The sequence below is a fragment of the Silurus aristotelis genome, assembly GCF_946808225.1.
Source record: "Silurus aristotelis genome assembly, chromosome: 10".
NCBI classification, from domain to species: Eukaryota; Metazoa; Chordata; class Actinopteri; order Siluriformes; family Siluridae; genus Silurus; species Silurus aristotelis.
Window position 1 is genome coordinate 29,881,059 of NC_139583.1, and position 19,777 is coordinate 29,900,835.

Consider the following 19,777-nt stretch of genomic DNA (forward strand, 5'->3'; position numbering starts at 1 on the left):
AACTTATGAACTTTAACAATGCAGAATGAATAATTAGATAAATAATTAAATGCTCAAGGACACTGATTGAATTTTCAAATGTTTTCGAAATGTAGAGAAATTAAGGTTTGGTTGTTGGGTTTAAGGTTTGGTTGTTTGGTTAAAGGTTTGGTTGGTGGGTTGAAGGTTTGGTTGGTTGGTTAAAGGTTTGGTTGGTGGGTTTAAGGTTTGGTTGGTTGGTTGGTTGGTTAAAGGTTTGGTTAGTGGGTTGAAGGTTTGGTTGGTTGGTTAAAGGTTTGGTTGGTGGGTTGAACGTTTGGTTGGTGGGTGGGTTTAAGGTTTGGTTGGTGGGTTTAGGTTTTGGTTGATGGGTTGAAGTTTTGGTTGGTGGGTTGAAGGTTTAGTTGGTGGGTTAAAGGTTTGGTTGGTTGGTTAAAGGTTTGGTTGGTGGGTTGAAGTTTTGGTTGATGGGTTGAAGGTTTGGTTGGTTGGTTAAAGGTTTGGTTGGTTGGTTAAAGGTTTGGTTGGTGGGTTTAAGGTTTGGTTGGTGGGTTTAAGTTTTGGTTGATGGGTTGACATTTTGGTTGGTGGGTTGAAGGTTTGGTTGGTGGGTTGAAGTTTTGGTTGGTGGGTTGAAGTTTTGGTTGGTGGGTTGAAGGTTTGGTTGGTGGGTTGAAGGATTGGTTGGTTGGTTAAAGGTTTGGTTGGTGGGTTGAAGTTTTGGTTGATGGGTTGAAGGTTTGGTTGGTTGGTTGAAGGTTTGGTTGGTTGGTTAAAGGTTTGGTTGGTGGGTTTAAGGTTTGGTTGGTGGGTTTAAGTTTTGGTTGATGGGTTGACATTTTGGTTGGTGGGTTGAAGGTTTGGTTGGTGGGTTGAACTTTTGGTTGGTGGGTTGAAGGTTTGGTTGGTTGGTTAAAGGTTTGGTTGGTGGGTTGAAGTTTTGGTTGGTGGGTTTAAGGTTTGGTTGGTGGGTTTAAGTTTTGGTTGATGGGTTGACATTTTGGTTGGTGGGTTGAAGGTTTGGTTGGTGGGTTGAACTTTTGGTTGGTGGGTTGAAGGTTTGGTTGGTTGGTTAAAGGTTTGGTTGGTGGGTTGAAGTTTTGGTTGGTGGGTTTAAGGTTTGGTTGGTTGGTTGAAGGTTTGGTTGGTTGGTTTCTGTAGTTGTTAAATGGAAGCGTCGCACCTTGAGCTTTTTTACTGTCGGTTTCTTCACTGATCTGTGCTCACAATTCTTTCTTCCTCACACGGAGAGTCTCTGAATAAGTTGAGTGGATGAACGTGAACGTAAACAGTGATGAAAAAATAATTTCTCTTCACCTGTGAGTGACAAAAAGAAGGAAACTCATTCCTTTCTTCGTTTCTTTCCACCCTGTGATTTCTTTCCAGCCCTCAGCGGCTCGGCTTTGATGCAGCGATTTATATTTTTACTATTTAAAAACCACCAGTGTCAGAGTGTGTGTGTGTGAGTGTGTGTGTGTGTGTGTGTGTGTGTGTGTGTGTGTGTGTGTGTGTGTGTGTGTGTGTGTGTGTGTGTGTGTGTATGTACGTCGAGGTGGATTTGCTGGTCGGCTTCTCTCAATTTTCCTGCATTCAGAATAAACAAGAGACCGAAGGCTAAGACATGCTCAGTGTGGCGGAAACATGCTTCATGACTCCACCGGAGGAAAAAACTGTAAATGAAATATTTCCCCGTAAAGATTATAAAACAGCAGGATTTTGTAGCAGGCTATTTTTTTTTTTTTTCATTTATTATCATAATTATTGCTCAGAATACATCCGTATTAAAGCCTTGCGTTTATTCGGGCTCTCGCAGGAACTATCAGTGAGAGGTGTGAGGCCAAAAGCCTGTGAGATAAGGTTCTAATGCGAGCAGCTCACCTGTCTGAGGAGATGGAGGCAGCGCTCTGAATACGCTAAGGGAGATTAGATTAAAAATATCACGGCTCTGAGCAGGAACGGGAAGCCGCTCGCTCTGATAGCGGATTCAGATCCGACATTCTCGGGTGAACGGCAGAAGTGGCAGATTGTTGCAATGACATTTTCTACAAAAAAAAAAAAAAACGAGGGGAAGGTGAAGGAAAAGATAAACCTGAAGTCACCCGGTTAAAGTGAGCCACCAAATCTTGTTTTCTTTTGTCGGAGTAAAAAAATGTGGATGAATGTTTTTGCTGAGAGATTTTTTTTCTTGAGGATAAAATTGGGTCATGCTGGAAAATAATGACCAACATGAAGACAGTAACAGTCGGTTCAGTGTTTTATTCCTATTATACAACATCTAGTTCCTGGTAAGGAAGTTGAGAAGTTCAATCCTACAGTACTTTTATTGATTCTTAGGTAAATATATCGATCTTACCTGAGATTTTATCAAGAGAAACTGTTAGTTTTCAATAGAAAAACTATAAAAATAAATAATTTTAGATTACATTTTATTTTATATAAAATTTTAAAGTAAAACCAAATATTTCGTGCTGACTTTGATGTGATGCAGCTCTCAGTCTCAGAAAAGGTCGATATTTGTATTCAATTTCAATAAAAGCTGCAAAACTCTTTCAATTTCAAAAAAATGCAACTCTTTTAAGACTGAAAATGAGGCCAGCAGTGATACAAAGTCTCTTCCACGCAGCAGATGTTTGGCGGTTTAGAGAACAACGCTCCTGTTTCTGCATTTCAGTCACCAATCCAGAGCGAATGAAAAGAATATTCTGATGGGGCGTGTCTCAATCTGCTCACTAGTTCACTACTTAGGGCACTGATCAGGAAATCGGCCTCGTCTCATTCGCAAAAGACTCCAAGTCCACTGGAACATTCATCCCCTCAAAATAAAACAACACCAATGAACCACAAGAACCAGCAGAGAAAATCTGAAGGTCCATCTTGCACGTTGGAGATAAATGCCAGCGGTGATGATTTACACGCTTATAAGAGCGATGTGAGCAGAACTTGAGTCATGAGTGTTACAGTGACTCAGGGTTTCTGAACTGATACACTGAGCCAGACTCTGGTGAGCTGGAGAACCGATGGAGATGCAGCCCCTGGTGTTTTGCGGTTTGTCCAGACTAAAAAGCATCAGGGTGATGCAGAGTCACCATATTTCTGAATTAGGGTGATTGATGTTCCTATGGTAACCTCGGCCCCTGGTTCTCTGATCCAGACTCGGGATGATGATGATGATGATGATGATGATGATGATGATGATGATTTATGGATCCCAGCTCTCCAAAAAAGACCTAAATTGCAGCACACCGCAAGCCTGAGTCACTCATCCTTCATGATCAGCTGTATTCCTGCTCTCTGTTGTTAAGGTCTGACCTTCGTCTGCAAAGCAAGCCTTTTATCTCCCTAATCAGCACTGAGTTTCAGTTTTCCCTCCGTTCTATGGGAGACCAATTACAGCCCATTACAGGGGCGAGAGAGAGAGAGAGAGAGAGAGAGAGAGAGAGAGAGAGAGAGAGAGAGAGAGAGAGAGAGAGAGAGAGAGAGAGAGAGAGAGAGAGACGACAGTGATTTCAATGAAAAGATGGCTGCTTCTGAAAAAGCCAGAACATGCCCCATTGTGGGTTTCATCATCATCATCATCATCATCATCATCATCATCATCATCATCTTTTTCTTCCTGTCTATCTCTCTGTCTCAATATTATTCTGTTCATTTGTTCCTCCATCACTGCAAATGATCATCAAAACTGAAACGATGGAAAAAATAAAACCAAACTAAAAGTGAGATGATGATGATGATGATGATGATGATGATGATGATACTAGATCAATGTAGAAGGTCACAGAATAGAACTGCATGACCAGGAGACTCAACTGTAGTCAAAGTAGATTTAAACTAACTACAGTGTTTTCTACTACTTATTGCATATCAACATGAGGTCAGATCACATCACATCACATCACATCATGTTCAGGTCCAAGAGCTTCTGACCCACATGTACTGATGCAATCTGCTAGAAAGAGCAGTTTGTTTTGGTTCTTTTGAATGTTCTCCTAAAGGTTCCTCATACCAGAACCTTTCATTAAAACATCTCATATTTTTTTTAACATCATTATGTCAGGAACTTGAAGATACATTTCCAGGAGAACATCATCCAAAGCATCATGGTTCCAATAACTTTTAGAAGAAATGTAGGAGAGCATTTTCTGAACATCATGCATAATAAACGTTCTTCTGAAAGTTTGCTTCATAAACCAGGATAAAAATATTTGTTTTTAACATTTCTTTACTTCTTCACTTTCATCGTAGATTTCTTCTAAATACAGCTTCAGTTCATGCACTTGAGGTTGAAGTGTTTCTGGTATGTGTAGGTTTGTTGTCCACGTCAGTGACGGTGCTTTCAGCAGAACGTAGCATGAAGTGGTTTAATTATCCTTCGCTCTTGAAAACACTGAGATCATGCAGGTCGCTCTCGGTGTTCTGATCCTCATACGAGTCTCGCAGCTCCGTAACGTTTACACACACAATGTCAGTAGATTGCTAGAGAAGGTCTATTACGCATCACAGTTCCAGAACATTTATGGAGTTTTTTAGACATTCTCTAACAAAAATGCTTCTACCAAGTTTGAGCAGAACATTGAGGAGAACGTGGTTCCATGATATTTACAGAAACATTATGGTTCTAGGAGCCTTTAGGGAGATTTTTAGAAGAACGCTTTGTGAACATCATGGTTTCAACTTCTCCAAAACATCAAGGTTCCAGGAACCTTTGGAAAGATTTTAATGGAACAGTTTCTCGAACGGTTCTTAGAACTTCAGCTGAACTTCAGGTTCTTTCTAAATGCTCTTGGCTCTGCTCCGAGAGAATAAATAAGTGCCAGTCAGACCCGTGTCTCTGCAAGCTGACATCAAGGCTAGAAAAGAGCATTTGTGTGTGTGTGTGTGTGTGTGTGTGTGTGTGTGTGTGTGTGTGTGTGTGTGTGTGTGTGTGTGTGTGTGTGTGTGTGTAGATATAAGGGCATCAGAGGACTCTGAAAGCCTGTGGTCAGAGTCTGGCCTTATATTTTTATTTCTTCATCAATCATGTCATCAGCTTTAAGTAGGCCTAAAAGAGGAGGAGGAGGATGAAGATGAAGATGAAGATGAGGAGGATGAGTTTTTGGAGAATTGAGATGGACGTATGATGACATTGACAATGACACAATGACAAACACGCTGGTACTGAAGATGCTGCTGCTGCTGCTTTTTTCTTTTTTTACATGTGGCTTTCTTTACACACACACACACACACACACACACACACACACACACACACACACACACACACACACACACATTCTCTCTCTCCTGACAGATTGATTGGTGTGTAATTATTTCAGATAAAAGATTTTCCACCAAATAACTCTTCACTTTTGAGTGATTGCTGTGGAGAATGAAAGATGCTGCGATGAAGCTGAGTTGCTGTTCCTCACACCATCACTTTAGTTCCTTTTTTAGTTCCTTTTCTCACTTGGTTCAGCCAGTGAAGATAAGCGTTCCTCTACCTGAGTAAAACTTCTGACCTCCTGCTGATCCCAAAAATCTCCTGACAACAGAATATAATTATCTCTCACTCATGAGAACACTGAGATCAGGCAGGTCTCTCTGAGTACTGATCCTGATACGATCCTCATATCTCCTCAAGCTTCACACACACACACACACACACACACACACACACACACACACACACACACACACACACACACACATCAATGGCCTTCAGAAGATTATTAGATTTTCATGTGAAGGTTTATTAAAGAGAACATCTTCCGAACATTACGATTCCTGAAACTTTTAGAAGATTTTCACGAGAATGTTTTCTGACCATCATGGTTCCAAGAACTTATAGAATTATTTTCACAAAAACAGTTTTTAAGCATCTTGGTTCCAGGAACTTTTATAAGATTCTCAGAAGAACAGTTTCTAAGAATCACAGTTCCAGCAACTTTTAGAAGATTTTTAGAAGAACAGTTTCTGAGCATCATGGTTCCAGGAACTTTCACAAGAACATTTTCTGAGCGTTTCTTGAGTAAATGAATGAAAGTAAAAATACTTCATTACACTCTTTCCATAAACAGGAAATGGAAACGTCTACTTCCAGGAAACGTCCCTGTGCTGCTGTCAGAGCTGCTGTTATAGAAAATACACTGAAGACCTTCTGACCAATCAGGATCCAGAATTCCAAACTCATCCACGAGACAATCACAGATGAAACTTCCTGTTTATATTCACACTCGCGTTTGTGCCAAAATATCATTTGTAAATGAATTATCTTTAAACGAGTGCATCTTCACAGTCTCCGGTTCTCCTCCCTCCTAATTCACACCTTGTCCAAATTTCACAACTTCAGTGTGAAGGAAACGACAGGCAGGTGATTAATCGTGCGCTTCACACCTTCAGGGTTGCCAGATTTATCTGATGAATCCCTCTTAGAACAGGAGGTCTTTCAAACAGACTAATGAAGCAAACACTTTTCTTTCTGTTTTTTATTTATCACAACTTAAAGGTCTGGAATTCAGCCATGCTGCCTGGGTTTCACTCCAACTCCACATTTGTATGAAATAAAAAAACGAATGTAAAAAACGCTCGGGATCGTTCAGATGAAAAGACGGCGTAGGGATTAGCGTGAAGCGATCAGGGTGAGAATGTCACCGCATGGCGTGGGCGATTCACACGATTATTTTATTTCTTGATATCACATTTTTATATATTCCATTCTGACCTCGACCAGCGTTCTATAGGATCCGTGTGAAAGTTTGCTGAAGCAATGAGAAAACTGCTGGAGTTAAAACTCTGAGGAACACGAGGAACACGACTGTGTGTGATGTTGTGCTTAAATCCACTCTGAATGCGAGAGAAGTGCACAAAGAGAAGCTTTTTATTCCTGATGCACCCGAATCCAAACCAGAGTGAAAGTCATGCTTCTGCTACATTTGCATTTGGCTTCATTCATTTTAAAGAACTTTGGCTATGCAGCAAAAGAACTTCCTGAGAACTTTAGAAGACCATTAATAGATGGAAGCTATCTGGACATTCATCAGAAAAGCAGGTAGAATTTCTTCCTGAATGTAATTTCTTTAGGAACGTTCAGGAGAAAGTTTTATGATCTCACATTAATCACAGTATTTTTAGAGATGTTCTGGTTCTAAAAACCTTTAGGAGAATCATTCATGACTCATATGGTTCTATAAACTAGGAGAATGTTTCATGAATGTCTGGTTCAAAGAAATTTTAGGAGAACTTTAGGAGAATATTTCATAAATGCCAAGGTTCTAGAAACTTTTAGGATAATTTTCCGAGAACATTTCATGAATATCATGGTTATATGAACTTTCAGGAGAACTTCAGGAGAGCATTTCATGCATTTCATCTTGTGGTTCTAGGAATGTTTGTGACAACATTTAGTGACATCACTCCTGGTATATTTAAAAACATTAGGAGAACAGTATATAAACAATATGGTTCCTCAAACATTAAAATGAATTACATTATGAACTTTTAAGAGAATTTTAGAAGAAGATTTAACAAATGTTATGGCTGTAGGAGAATTTGCAAGAACTTTAGTAGAACATGCTACATGTCAATGAAGTTTTATGAGAATTTGAAGAGAATTTTTGTTAAACTGTATGGATCTTAAAACTGTTAGGAGTTTTTTTTTTGTTTTTGTTTGTTTAATGAATGAATTTCTATATTAAATCTGCTCATTATGGAAAAGCTTCATACAGGGAAAGAGAAGAGCTGATCAGATGGGTTATGAAACATTTGGCCACCTTGACGTTAAGTGCTTAGAATTACTTAGATCCACAATCTTCTTCTAAAAGAAAATGTTCCTCTTACTATTTTTTATAGATATATTTTGTTGGAACTAAGACATCCAAAATCATCCAAATGTTTCTAGAACAACAGCATTCATGAGACGTTTTCAAAATAATTTTCTTGATGGAATCTTGATCCATAATGTGCATGAAAGCTTCTCCTACAATATTCCTCAAAGTTCATAGAACCATGATATGAGTTCACCAAAACCATACCTTCCACGGAAGACTATTTTGCAATTTTCCTGAAAGTTCCTAGGCCTGTGAAGTTTTTCTAAAAGTTCCTAAAATTTGTAAAACTACAATGTTCATCTAAAAGTTCTCTAAATAGTTTTCTCACAATGCTGTAAAAAATTCCCAGAACCATGATGTTTATCTAAAACTCACTCAAGCCATGATGTTCTTCCATAAATATCCTAAAACCATGATGTTCTTCCAAAATATCCTAAAACCATGATGTTCTTCCAAAAGATCCTAAAACCATGATGTTTTTCCAAAAGATCCTAAAACCATGATGTTCTTCCAAATGTTTCTAAAACCCAGATGTTCTTTTAAAAGTTCCTAAAAACATGATATTCTTCTAAAAGTTTCTCCAACACTTCCAGACATGAATGATGATAATGTATTTATTCTATTTTTTATACAAATAAAAGAAAAACCTTTTCTGAGAAGAAGAATCTGTTGTGTGCTGAAGGTTCGATCAGGAGGTCTTCACTCGCACAGAAGTTTTTACTGATGAATCATCTTTCAGGAGAAAAGTAAAACATTCTTCACTCTCAGTGAGGGTTTGATGATGGTGAGGTTAATCAGATTCATATTTTCTCCAAACTGACTTTTTTTCTATGATAAGAATCTAAAATGACCTTTTCACTGGTTCAGGGACGAAAAGGTTTTAATGTCAGAAAGGACCTTCTCACTGCAGGTGCAGTATAGTATCATTTCTATAGCAACGTTTCATTCACAGGAGTCTGAACAATGGACGCTTTTCTGATCATAAACGTATAAAAGAATGTAAAGGAATGTACAAAGAGTACAGTAAGAGTGTAGTGGAGGTGAAGAGAGTTTCTGATAGGGTGATGATCGTGAAGCTGGAAGTTGAAGGGATGATGATAAATGTCATCAATGTTTATGATCCACAAGTCGGTTGTGAGATGGAGGAGAAGGAAAATTTCTGGAGTGAGTTAGATGAAGTGGTAGAAGGTGAACGCAGGAAAGAACGATTGGTGATTGGGGCAGACTTTAATGAGCATGTAGGTGAAGGGAACAGAGGTGATGAGGAGGTGATGGGTAGGTATGGTTTTAAGGAGAGGAATGTGGAAGGGCAGATGGTGGTAGATTTTGCTAAAAGGATGGAAATGGCAGTGGTGAACACGTATTTTAAGAAGAAGGAGGATCATAGGGTGACGTATAAGAGTGGAGGAAGGTGCACACAGGTGGAATATGTTCTATGTAGGAGATGCAACCTGAAGGAGATTGGAGACTGTAAGGTGTTGGCGGGGGACAGTGTAGCTAGACAGCATCGGATGGTGGTCTGTAGGATGGTTTTGGAGGTGAAGAAGAAGAGGAGGAAAGTGAGGACTGAGAGAAGAATAAGATGGTGGAAACTGAAGGAGGAAGAGTGTAGTGTGAGGATCAGGGAAGAGGTCAGACAGGAGCTTGGTGGTGGTGAAGAGGTGCTGGATGATTGTGAAACTACTGCAGAAGTGATGAGGGAGACAGCTAGAAAGGTACTTGCTGTAACATCTGGAAATAGAAAGGAAGATAAAGAGACGTGGTGGTGGAATGAGGAAGTGCAGGAGAGCAGAAGGAGAAAGAGGTTGGAAAAACAGAAGTGGGATCGACAGAGTGATGAGAAAAGTAGGCAGAAGTACAAGGAGATGCGGCAGCAGGTGAAGAGGGATGTGGTGAAAGTCAAGGAAAGGGCATATGAGGAGCTGTAGGAGAAGTTGGACACTAAGAAAGGAGAAAAGGATTTGTAGCGATTGGCCAAGCAGAGGAACCGAGCTGGGAAGGATGTACTGCAAGTTAGAGCAATAAAGGATGGAGAGGGAAATGTGTTGACTAGTGAGGAGAGTGTGTTGAGAAGATGGAGGGAGTATTTTGAGCAGCTGATGAATGAGGAAAATGAGAGCGAGAAGGTTGGATGGTGTGGAGATGTGAAGCAGGAAGGGGATAGGATTAGTAAGGAGGAAGTGAGAGCAGCCATTAAGAGGATGAAGAGTGGAAAGTCGGTTGGACCAGATGACATACCGGTAGAAGCATGGAGATGTTTAGGAGAGATGCAGTGGAGTTTTTAACCAGATTGTTCAACAACATTCTGGAAGGTGAGAAGATGCCTGAGGAATGGAGAAGGAGTGTGCTGGTAGTGAAAGGGAAAGTTTATAGGACTGTGGTGAGACCTGAGATGTTGTATGGATTAGAGACAGTGGCATTGAGTAAAAGACAGGAGGTGGAGCTGGAGGTAGCAGAGCTGAAGATGTTGAGATGTTCGTTGGGAGTGACGATGATGGACAGGATTAGAAAAGAGTTTATTAGAGGGACAGCGCATGTAGGACGTTTTGGAGACAAGGTAAGGGAGGTGTGATTGAGATGGTTTGGACATGTGCAGAGGAGGGACATGGGGTATATCAGTAGGAGAATGCTGAGGATGGAGCCACCAGGAAGGAGGAAAAGAGGAAGACCAAGGAGGAGGTTTATGGATGTGATGAGGGAAGACATGCAGGTAGTTGGTGTAAAAGAGGCAGATGTAGAGGACAGGGGGGTGTGGAGACGGATGATCCGCTGTGGCGACCCCTAATGGGAGAAGCTGAAAGACAAAGAAGAAGAAAAAGAGGTTCCTAGAAGCATGAAATTCAGATAAGGTTTAATGCTCCTAAAGGTTTCCAACACCAGATTTTTTATTTTAAATATTATATATTTTCGGTGATTTGTTTCCACAGTAAATGTGACTATAAATGGATAAAAACTAATAAGGAATGATTCACTGATTAGTTGCTGTAGTATAAAAGAAATAAATCTCATCTTTAGATCTTCACCTCCGTGTTTTATTTTGTACTTATTCCATCCTAAAGCAGTCATTAATCATTTGTCATATCTGTTGCTTAGCAACTAGGAAGCGCACAAAGATGTTCGAGTCGAACACTGGAACTGTACCTGGGTGTGATTAATCCTCAATGTAGTCTACAAGAAGTGTAATGGGCTTTATTCAGGGATCTAATAATAATCACACACACACACACACACACACACACACACACAAACACACACACACACACACACACACACACACACACACACACACACACACACCTGAAATCTACAAATCAAAATAGAGCAAAGTGTAAAAGAAAAAACACCAGAAATCCACTGATGGAGACACAAAAATCCATTCATTATCTTCTCGGATTTCTAGAATATTTTAGATTATTACTGTTCTGAAAAAATCCCTAGACACATAATGTTCATTAAATGTTTCTTAAAAAGTTTCTCAGACCATAACACTTAGAGAAAGTTTTACTAAAATGATCCTAAAAGTCCCTAGAAACATACAGATCAGAGAACCTTCCCTCAAAGTTCTACTGAACATTTCCAGAACCACAAGATCCAGAATGCATTCTTCTAAAGTTCTCCTTAAAGTTCTTACAACTATTATGTTCGGAAAATGTTTCTCAAAAAATGTCTAGACCAGAAGACCTTCTACTGAAGGGTCCTAGTAAAATTCTGTTAAAAAAAACTTCTAGAAACTCAATATTCAAATCCTTGAAGCAATGCATCAAAATGTTCCTCTAAAGGTTTCCATTACCATAAGACTAAGAAAACCTTCTAGTAATGTTCTCCTGAAGATTCTCAGAACTATAATCAGAGAAAAAATACCCCCTACAAAAGTTTTCTGAAACAACAATATTCAGAAAACGCTCTTCTAAAAATTATTCTGCAAGTTTACTGTTCTAAAAAATAGGCTCTACACATTTCTTTTTAAAAGTCTCTAGAAGCATGCTCTTCAAAAAATGTTCCTTTAAACATTTCTAAAACCATAACTCTGAAGAATCATTCTCCTAAAGGATTCCTAGAACCACAAACCTCCAGAAAACCTTCTCGTGAAGTTAAAATATTCAAGTAAAATGTCCAGAATCACAATTTTCATGAAATATTTTCCTAAAATGATCCTAAAAAAATCCTAAAAGCACATTGTTCAGAAAATGTTTTTTCTATTAGTTTCTAGAACCACAATGTTCCAAAAATTGTTTAGAAACTGTTCTCCAAAATTCTTGAAGCTTATTATTAATTAATTCAGCAGATCTTCCTAAAGTTAGAGATCTTCTAGAGATAAAGGTAGGACCTCCAAACAATCAGAGAACATTTTTCTGAAGATCCCTAGAACCGTACTGTTCACAAAAAGTTCTACAAATGTTTCTAGAACAATGATGTTCAAAAAGCATTCTCCTGAAAAGGTTCTAAAAGTTCTTGGAAACATTATTTTCTTTAAAAAAAAAAAAAAAAAGAAGTTCTACAAAATTCTCCTAAAAGTATCCAGAAGTATGATGTTTAGAAAATGTTCCTCTAAAAATATTTAGAATAACCTTCCCACAACATTTTCCTGAAACTTTTATTATTCTGTAACCACAAAGATCCGAAAACATAGTTGTTGCTCATGTTGCAGGGTGCACAAACTTTTGCACTCCAGTCCATGAACTCCACACATTCAGATCTGTTTATTTCGAGCATCAGCATTAAACTTCCAACCGTTTTCATTTCCTCTCTCACTTCCTGTCAGAGCTTTGTACAAAGCTGAGAATCCAAATCTCCTTTCTTTCTTTTCTTCTTTCTTTTTTTTCTCCTCAAATCCCCCGTGTCTCACTTTGCTCCGGTGATCCCGACGTTCTCATGGTCTATTTATTCCTCTGTTCATGCATTTTCATCCAAATCCTATTAGAGACTTTATTATACACAGCAGCGAGCAGAACACAATCCTGCACTGTAATGTATATCGATCCCGGCTTTATGGTTCGCTGCTATAAATACGTTTCTCACGCCACTCACTCATCCCCTGCAGCTGACGTGAACGACGTGAGCGGCGTGATGAACGCGAGATGCTTTTCAGAGCCTGGGACAGGGAAAGAGGAGAAAAGTTGAGTGTGTGAGGATGAATGAGGAGAGGAATGTGAGCTCTGGCATGCTGAAGTACTTCATTAATTAAAAGGACCAGTGGAAATATTGACATTTCGCTCGGATGGAACTGCATCAGCACACACTCAGATGTTACTGTCGGTGCAAAATCTCCAGGGTCTTTAATTAGTTTAGTATTTTGTCAAACTCGAGACCGAGGTTCTGTTTATTGTTCGTTCGTTACGTGATTGTCGTGGTCCGCAGTGTTGCCATGGTTCGCTAATTACAGCTCGTCTTTCGCATTTTAACCGTCAGGTCTGAGTCTGTGAGGGAAGTGAGATCTAAACGATAGAAATGGAACCTCATGATGTGAAAAAATCACATTAGATTGTGATCAGTTTTTTTAAAACAGATGTTTTACAGAAAAAAAAAATTGTTTAGTGAAGAACCCCAGAACAGTGTTTTCATATCAGAAAGGTTTCAAATTCAATCACATTTTGGAACATAAGATTCTTTAATTATCCAGTAAACACATAAAGAACCTGCAAAGAACCTTAATTTCTCCTACAGGTTGGGGTTTGTTCATGATTTTAATATATAACATCTAGATCCTTCTTGTCACTTTGTGCAAACAACCCAATAAATAATTCTTCATTTAAAAGGTCTTTGTTAAACACATCAGGTTCTTCAGTGGTTTTTAGCGTGGTCATTTGATAGATAAAGGTTCTTAGATTCTGAAATGGGTTTGGACTTGGAGTCCTTATTTATCAGGAACTTCAGGGTTCTTCAAAAGAACCCGACATCAAAGAGTTAGGAATCTTAAATAAAACTCTATACAGGAACCTGTTCATTTTCTGTCTTTTTCTTTTTGCTTTTTTAAATAACTGGTTGATTGAAGGTTCTGTAAAGATCTTTTCACTTCCAAAACTGATAAAGTGATGCTGTGTTGAAAAGTTCTAGACAGAGAAGGGTTTTTTTGTTCTCCAAAATCCATGTTCCACAGTACCATGATGTAGAGTTGAGTATGAATGACATCTCTTGGTTGTTGTTTTAAACTTTTCAGTAGAAAATGAACAGATATTTGTGAAATTGAATTATTAAGAGGAAAAAAGCAGAATTAGTTGTGGAAGTGTGCGAGCGACGTCTGGGCGGGACGAAGTGTGCAAACCGTGTCCTCTGAGGATCGCTAGACCGGAGTCCAAGCCAGGTTTTAATTATCTCAAAAACGCATAAAAAGTCCCTTTGCTTAGCTTTTGGCTGCGTTCTGCGTCGCGACGTCTCCTGCTGCGGCAGAACGTGCCGGAACGCGCCGGTGCGATCCAGCGTTCGCATTCAGTTGCCATGACAACAATAAAAACATCAACAGCAAGGTCGAAACTTGTAGTACACCAGAATGGAACATTTTATCATGTTTATATGGTGTTTTTGTTGATATTAAAGGCAATTAAGAAGCTCTGAAGCTATAAAGAAGCGGCACGTGACCTGCCAAGGCGTCTGTAGGTGTAGCGGTCAACTTCTGTCGTTTTTCTCTTAATCCTAACAACATGATTAGCATGACGACCTGCTCGAATCGCAGACGCAAATAAACATCTGTAGTGGTTTTTCCCCAATAAAATATCAACACAATAGATCTAAAAGATATATTTTTTTAGATTTCTTTATTGTTTTGTATCTCGTTCTATTTTTGAAAAGAGATTTACTGAAGTAGGGGTTTTTTGCCAAAGCAAGCTGCCAAGTTTTCTTCTACATCAAAGCCCGAGTCATCCCTGCGAACGCGAGATCTCACGGGAGTCACTGCGGCATGAGAGGGAATGGAAATAAAAAAGGAGTGACAGGTGAAACGGTGAACTGAAAGAAAGGCTGAACAATGCTGATGCCAGGGCTGACATATTTGAATAAAAATAAAAAAGGTTTCAACCTCGTTGAAGGACCTCATAATTCGAACATGGAAAGGTCACGAATCAAAGCTGTACCACCAGTGTTACGCAAAAGTTGCTTCACTGCGCTGTTCTGCGTATAAAATGTATAAATAAAAAAACCTGGAAGAACAAAGCAGCAATTAAAAATCTGTTTTTAGGGGGAAAAGAAATGAAAATGGTGGAAATGCACATCCTGGTACTATTACAGAGTTATGATGAATAGGCAGCTTTGGTGTTTGGACAAAAATGTATAATAGAATAGAATAGAATAGAATAGAATAGAATAGAATAGAATAGAATAGAATAGAATAGAATAGAATAGAATAATAAAGATGTTTTCTGTTGAAAAGTATGAATGTAATGTGTGCAAAAGGAGTCTTCAAACTCAGAACAGAGGAGATTTGAGTTTTTAACGAGAGAGAATATAAAGATACTGGTGAAGAAATGAGTGTTTATAGCTGCTATAAGGTAAGTGAGAACAGGAAGTGACATGTTTTATGTAAATATACAATATATATATATATATATATATATATATATATATATATATATATATATATATATATATATATATATATATATATACACACACGAGGTGATTTCAAAAAGACTAGTTTTGTAACACACCAACAGATGGCAGCACAAGGCTGCACACACAGTCACAGGGAGCACCAACCTTCATAAGTCAGTGTGTGATAAAACATGGTTCTGTGTACATCGGGAGCCGTGCAACTGGTGCTGTTCTGATCGCGTGCATTTCCATGTGTATCCAGGCAAGCACCTACCAGTAGGGGTGTGGTTGGCTAATTATCCCAAGACTTTTTAAGCAGGCACTGGGCAAGAGGCGTTGAAATGTGGGCCCTGTTTTGAAAGCACATGGGAAATACTGCTGCTTTGTTTGGTTGTGTTTGAAGTCGCCCTAGAGGAGGTAGGCCAAGTTTGTTGCTTTAGTTTGTTTAATTTGTTTATTTAGAGGGATTTATTTAGCAATTTCCTCATAATGACACCGTTGAGGAGAATAGAAGAAAACCAGGACACGTTCCAGAAGAACACTGGGGGCGCTGTTTGCTTTGCAAGGAAACTATTTTGAAGGTGATGGTGTGGAAAGTATATGAATAAAGATCTTTCTCTTATTAACTAACCAGAGAGCCTGGTGAAGGAACAAATGTTAGCTGCTATAACGTAAGTGAAAACAGGAATTTGTGCAGTTATAAGAAATAATCACCTTCAGGGTTTTAATATTCAGAAGATTCTGCTGTAAAACTGAACAAAGCGGTAAATAAGTGCAGCGCCGGTAGTGAAAGAGGTGTGAACACAGCAAGGAGTGATAAATGGTGGAAAAGGAAAAAAAAGGAGGAAGTGATCCATTACTGTGAGCTGCAAACAAATCAAACTGCTGCTCCATGTATAGATCATGTGATCTTTTTTAACCAATCACAGCCGGGGATCAGGGTTAGGTGAGAATCCGGATACTGTGCTTCTGTAGATCTTTGGGTTCATAGTGCTTTATTAATGGTGTAGTAATAGTACACAAGCAGGATTTAATCAGTAATTACATCTTATAAACACTTCTGTACAGGGGTTTATGAACAATGTTTAAAATGAGATCATTACAACATTCTGGTTGAATAAGATGTCTATAAGAAGTAGAGCTGATATTTCTTACTGATACAATTAAGCTTAAAAACTTGAGGAACTCAGAAGGAACTCTTAAGAAACTCTTGTTGATTAAGGGGTTTGTTAGATGATGAAGCGTTCTCAGCTTCTCCAAAACATTTCTACTCTATACAGGAACCCCTTCATTCTTTTCAGAGAAAAATAAAGGGTTCCTTGAAGGTTCCTCAAAGGTTTCTTCACTTTCAAAACCAATTCTGTTTAAATGGTCCTAAGCAAAGCATTTTTTTCTTTCAGTTTTACTTTTATCATATAGTTGTAACTTTTTCTGCTGAAAATTGAGAAATAGTGTAGTATGTAGATGATCCATTGCTTTCCATCATCTACTATTAAGTTAAATCCATGTCTCATTGCTCTCACGATCTAATGCACCTCACCATTCCTGGCTTCCTCCCTTAATAAGATATGAACAGTGCACTCCATATTGTTTTAATGTCACTGTTCTATGAGATTTTGTAAAACAGATTTGTTTCCTTTTACAGTGTGAACTTAAGCGTCTGATTCCTGTTCGATCCCTAAAACATCTCAGTTGTTGTTCTCACATTACGTTATAGCAGCTATAAACACTCACTCCCTCATTCTACAATCCTCTCTTTATTCTTTCTCTTCAGATCATCAGCAACCTTTTATGTGGAACATCAGCAGTCCCAAGTTCCTGTGAATTGACTGCTTTTTTATTACGAATTTTTAGCTTAATTTTTTTTTTTTTTTTGGTGAATAGATTCAGGTTTTTGCAAATATTATCAATAAAAAGGAGGCAAACTAACAAAAATTAAAAAGTTAAACAGTGGCAAATAGTCATTTTAATGTTTGTTTGTTTATATTTTAATATTTTGCTTTTTTATAAAGTAGTGCTTATGCACCTGCGTATAAAATAAATTAAAAAACAAGCAAACAATTATAAATAGCATTTATTTACTTATTTATCTATATATTTATTTAATTTAGGTTTTTTTATGTTTGTAACGTTATTATTTTAATATGTAGATTTTTTTATGTTTATAACAGCCTGTGTAATGATTATTGTATAGATGTAGTAATAAATAAATAAATAAATAAATAAATAAATAAATAAATAAATAAATAAATAAATAAATAAATCTTATTTTAGGGCTGTATGAGTTGAATATATAAAATCTTGATATCATAGTAAATCAATTTGTTAATTTTGTTTACTTAATTAAATTATTACTTTATTTAATTTGTCTGTTTGTTTATTAGCTTTTTTTTAAAATAATTTATATACACAGTATTCTTATTTTCTTTTTCATTTACTTTTTTGGTTGTTTTTTTTTTAAGCTTATTTTTATTAATATTTCTACTATAAATATAAAACTTATTGTGAAAGAATGTTGATACAAGATCAGGATTATGGTATTATAATGTATAGAAAGCAAAAAAAAAAAGTGCCTTTGGAATGCTGTAGACCAACTTTATAAATAAAAAAATCAATTTTCTTATAAATCTGTTCACATAAAGAATGCAGAATGGCTTGAGAGCGAATCACAACGCATGAGAGAATCGATGAATAAAACCTGTCTGTGTGTATATATTTATATAAATCATATAAACCGCTCTGTAACCTGCACATTAATAATCATTCAGAGAAAAAAACACATGCAGGACCATGATGGATCTGCACTTAAATAAGTGGACGTTTCCCGACCCCTCCCTCTGCACCAGCCACATTTCATTCATGAGCAGTGTATTAGTCTTTCCCTCGTTTGGATTCGTCCCAATGAAGGACACGGCGCGTCCCCGAGGACCAAAGTCGACGTTAAAGTCTTCTCCGCTTGTCTAATTAGCAGCCTCGTCTCGATAAATCGTCCTCCCGAGAAGCGCAGAAGAAGAACGCTTTAATTAATCTCTACTCATCAAGCTGTTCAAGGAAAAAGAGGGAAAAAAGAAAGGAGGAGGAGATGGGAGAGAGGTGGGGGGGGGGGGGGTCGGACCGGGTGTAGTGTAGCATCTCTGTTTGATCGGAGAAGGAGCACATATCCATACACACACACACACACACACACACACACACACACACACACACACACACACTGTAACCCAGAGCCACGGTTTAGTGCCGCAAACCACAAAGAAGAAACTTACAGCACACAATAAACAGTTTCAGTCTCACGGATAAAACCAGAATGGAAAAGTTGAAATCCTCATTCATCTCTCTGATTCCACAACATCTCAGAGAGCAAATCAAACATCACCCTCATCATCATCATCATCATCATCATGATGCACGAACCCGGTGTGTCCCCCAAAAACAATCCCAGACACTGATGTGCTGCTGTGATCAGCAACAAAAGAAGGATTAAAAAAAGAAGAAAAAGAAAGGAATCTGCACCGACCTGCTGTTGAGGCTGAAATGGGGGAGGAAGAGAAGGACGCAGACTGCTCCGAGGAATTTCATCTCTCGTTCTTTTGCTCTCCGTGTGCTCTCCTCTGTGTTCCTTTCGGTGATGTTCTCCTCGCTCTCCTCGTCTCTTTCCCTCCTCCCTCTCGTCCTCAGCTTGCTCTCTCACTCGCTTGCTCTCAGCGCAGGCGCCGTGCAGCTTCGAGCAGTGTGTGTGTGTGTGTGTGTGTGTGTGTGTGTGTGTGTGAGCTTCGGGAGGTTTAAATAACAATATGTAGCGAGACGCTGGATCTTAGAGAAACACAGATTGAGATGGACAGACAAGCAGAATGATGAATGATGTCATAACCGGTGCAGCTGCTTTCGGCTTGAATACCTGCCTTTACACTTCTTCTCATCCACAAGGGGGCGCTATGGCACTCGCATAGCCTTTATTTGTTTTAACAGCTCATTTGGACCTCATAAACCCGTAACGCTGACTGTTATGGGCCACTGTCTGGCTGTTCCTCGTCATATATCACACCGGTTTACCAACAAGCGCACGTTGTTTTTTTTCTGTTGTTTGAACGTGATGTTTTCGTCACTTTTAACGTTCGTGGTGTAACTTACGCTCCAGCAGCTATAAACACTCGCTCTCTCACACACCTCTCTTTATACTTTCTATTCAATTAATCTAAGAAAACAAAAAAAGGAGGGAGGTGTTACTGTAGTGGTTAAGGGATTGGTGTGTAGATCCAAAGGTCATGAGTTCAAATCCCGGCCACACCAAGCTGCCCCTCGTGGGGCCTCTGAGTGAAGCCCTTATGTTGTATAAATGGGATAAAGGAAAGAGGTCATCTGACAAATGTGCAATTATCTCAGGTATAAAACTGAGCAGGTTAAGGTTCTTGCTAAAGCACCCTGCAGTGTCAGTTTAGCAGTGCTGGGATTCGAACTCATGAACTTCT

At 38.6% G+C, this 19,777-nt stretch overlaps 1 protein-coding gene across 1 annotated transcript in view; it reads right to left on the reverse strand.

Annotated features, from left to right (window-relative positions):
* The window catches only part of luzp2 (leucine zipper protein 2), a 112,012-nt gene extending 92,959 nt beyond the window's left edge, over positions 1-19,053 (reverse strand). Inside the window, exon 1 of the mRNA XM_083553121.1 lies at positions 18,826-19,053. Coding sequence (XP_083409247.1) covers positions 18,826-18,887 — 62 coding nt within the window. The 5' untranslated portion in view covers positions 18,888-19,053. The remainder of the gene's footprint in view (positions 1-18,825) is intronic.
* Between the last annotated feature and the right edge of the window lie 724 nt (positions 19,054-19,777).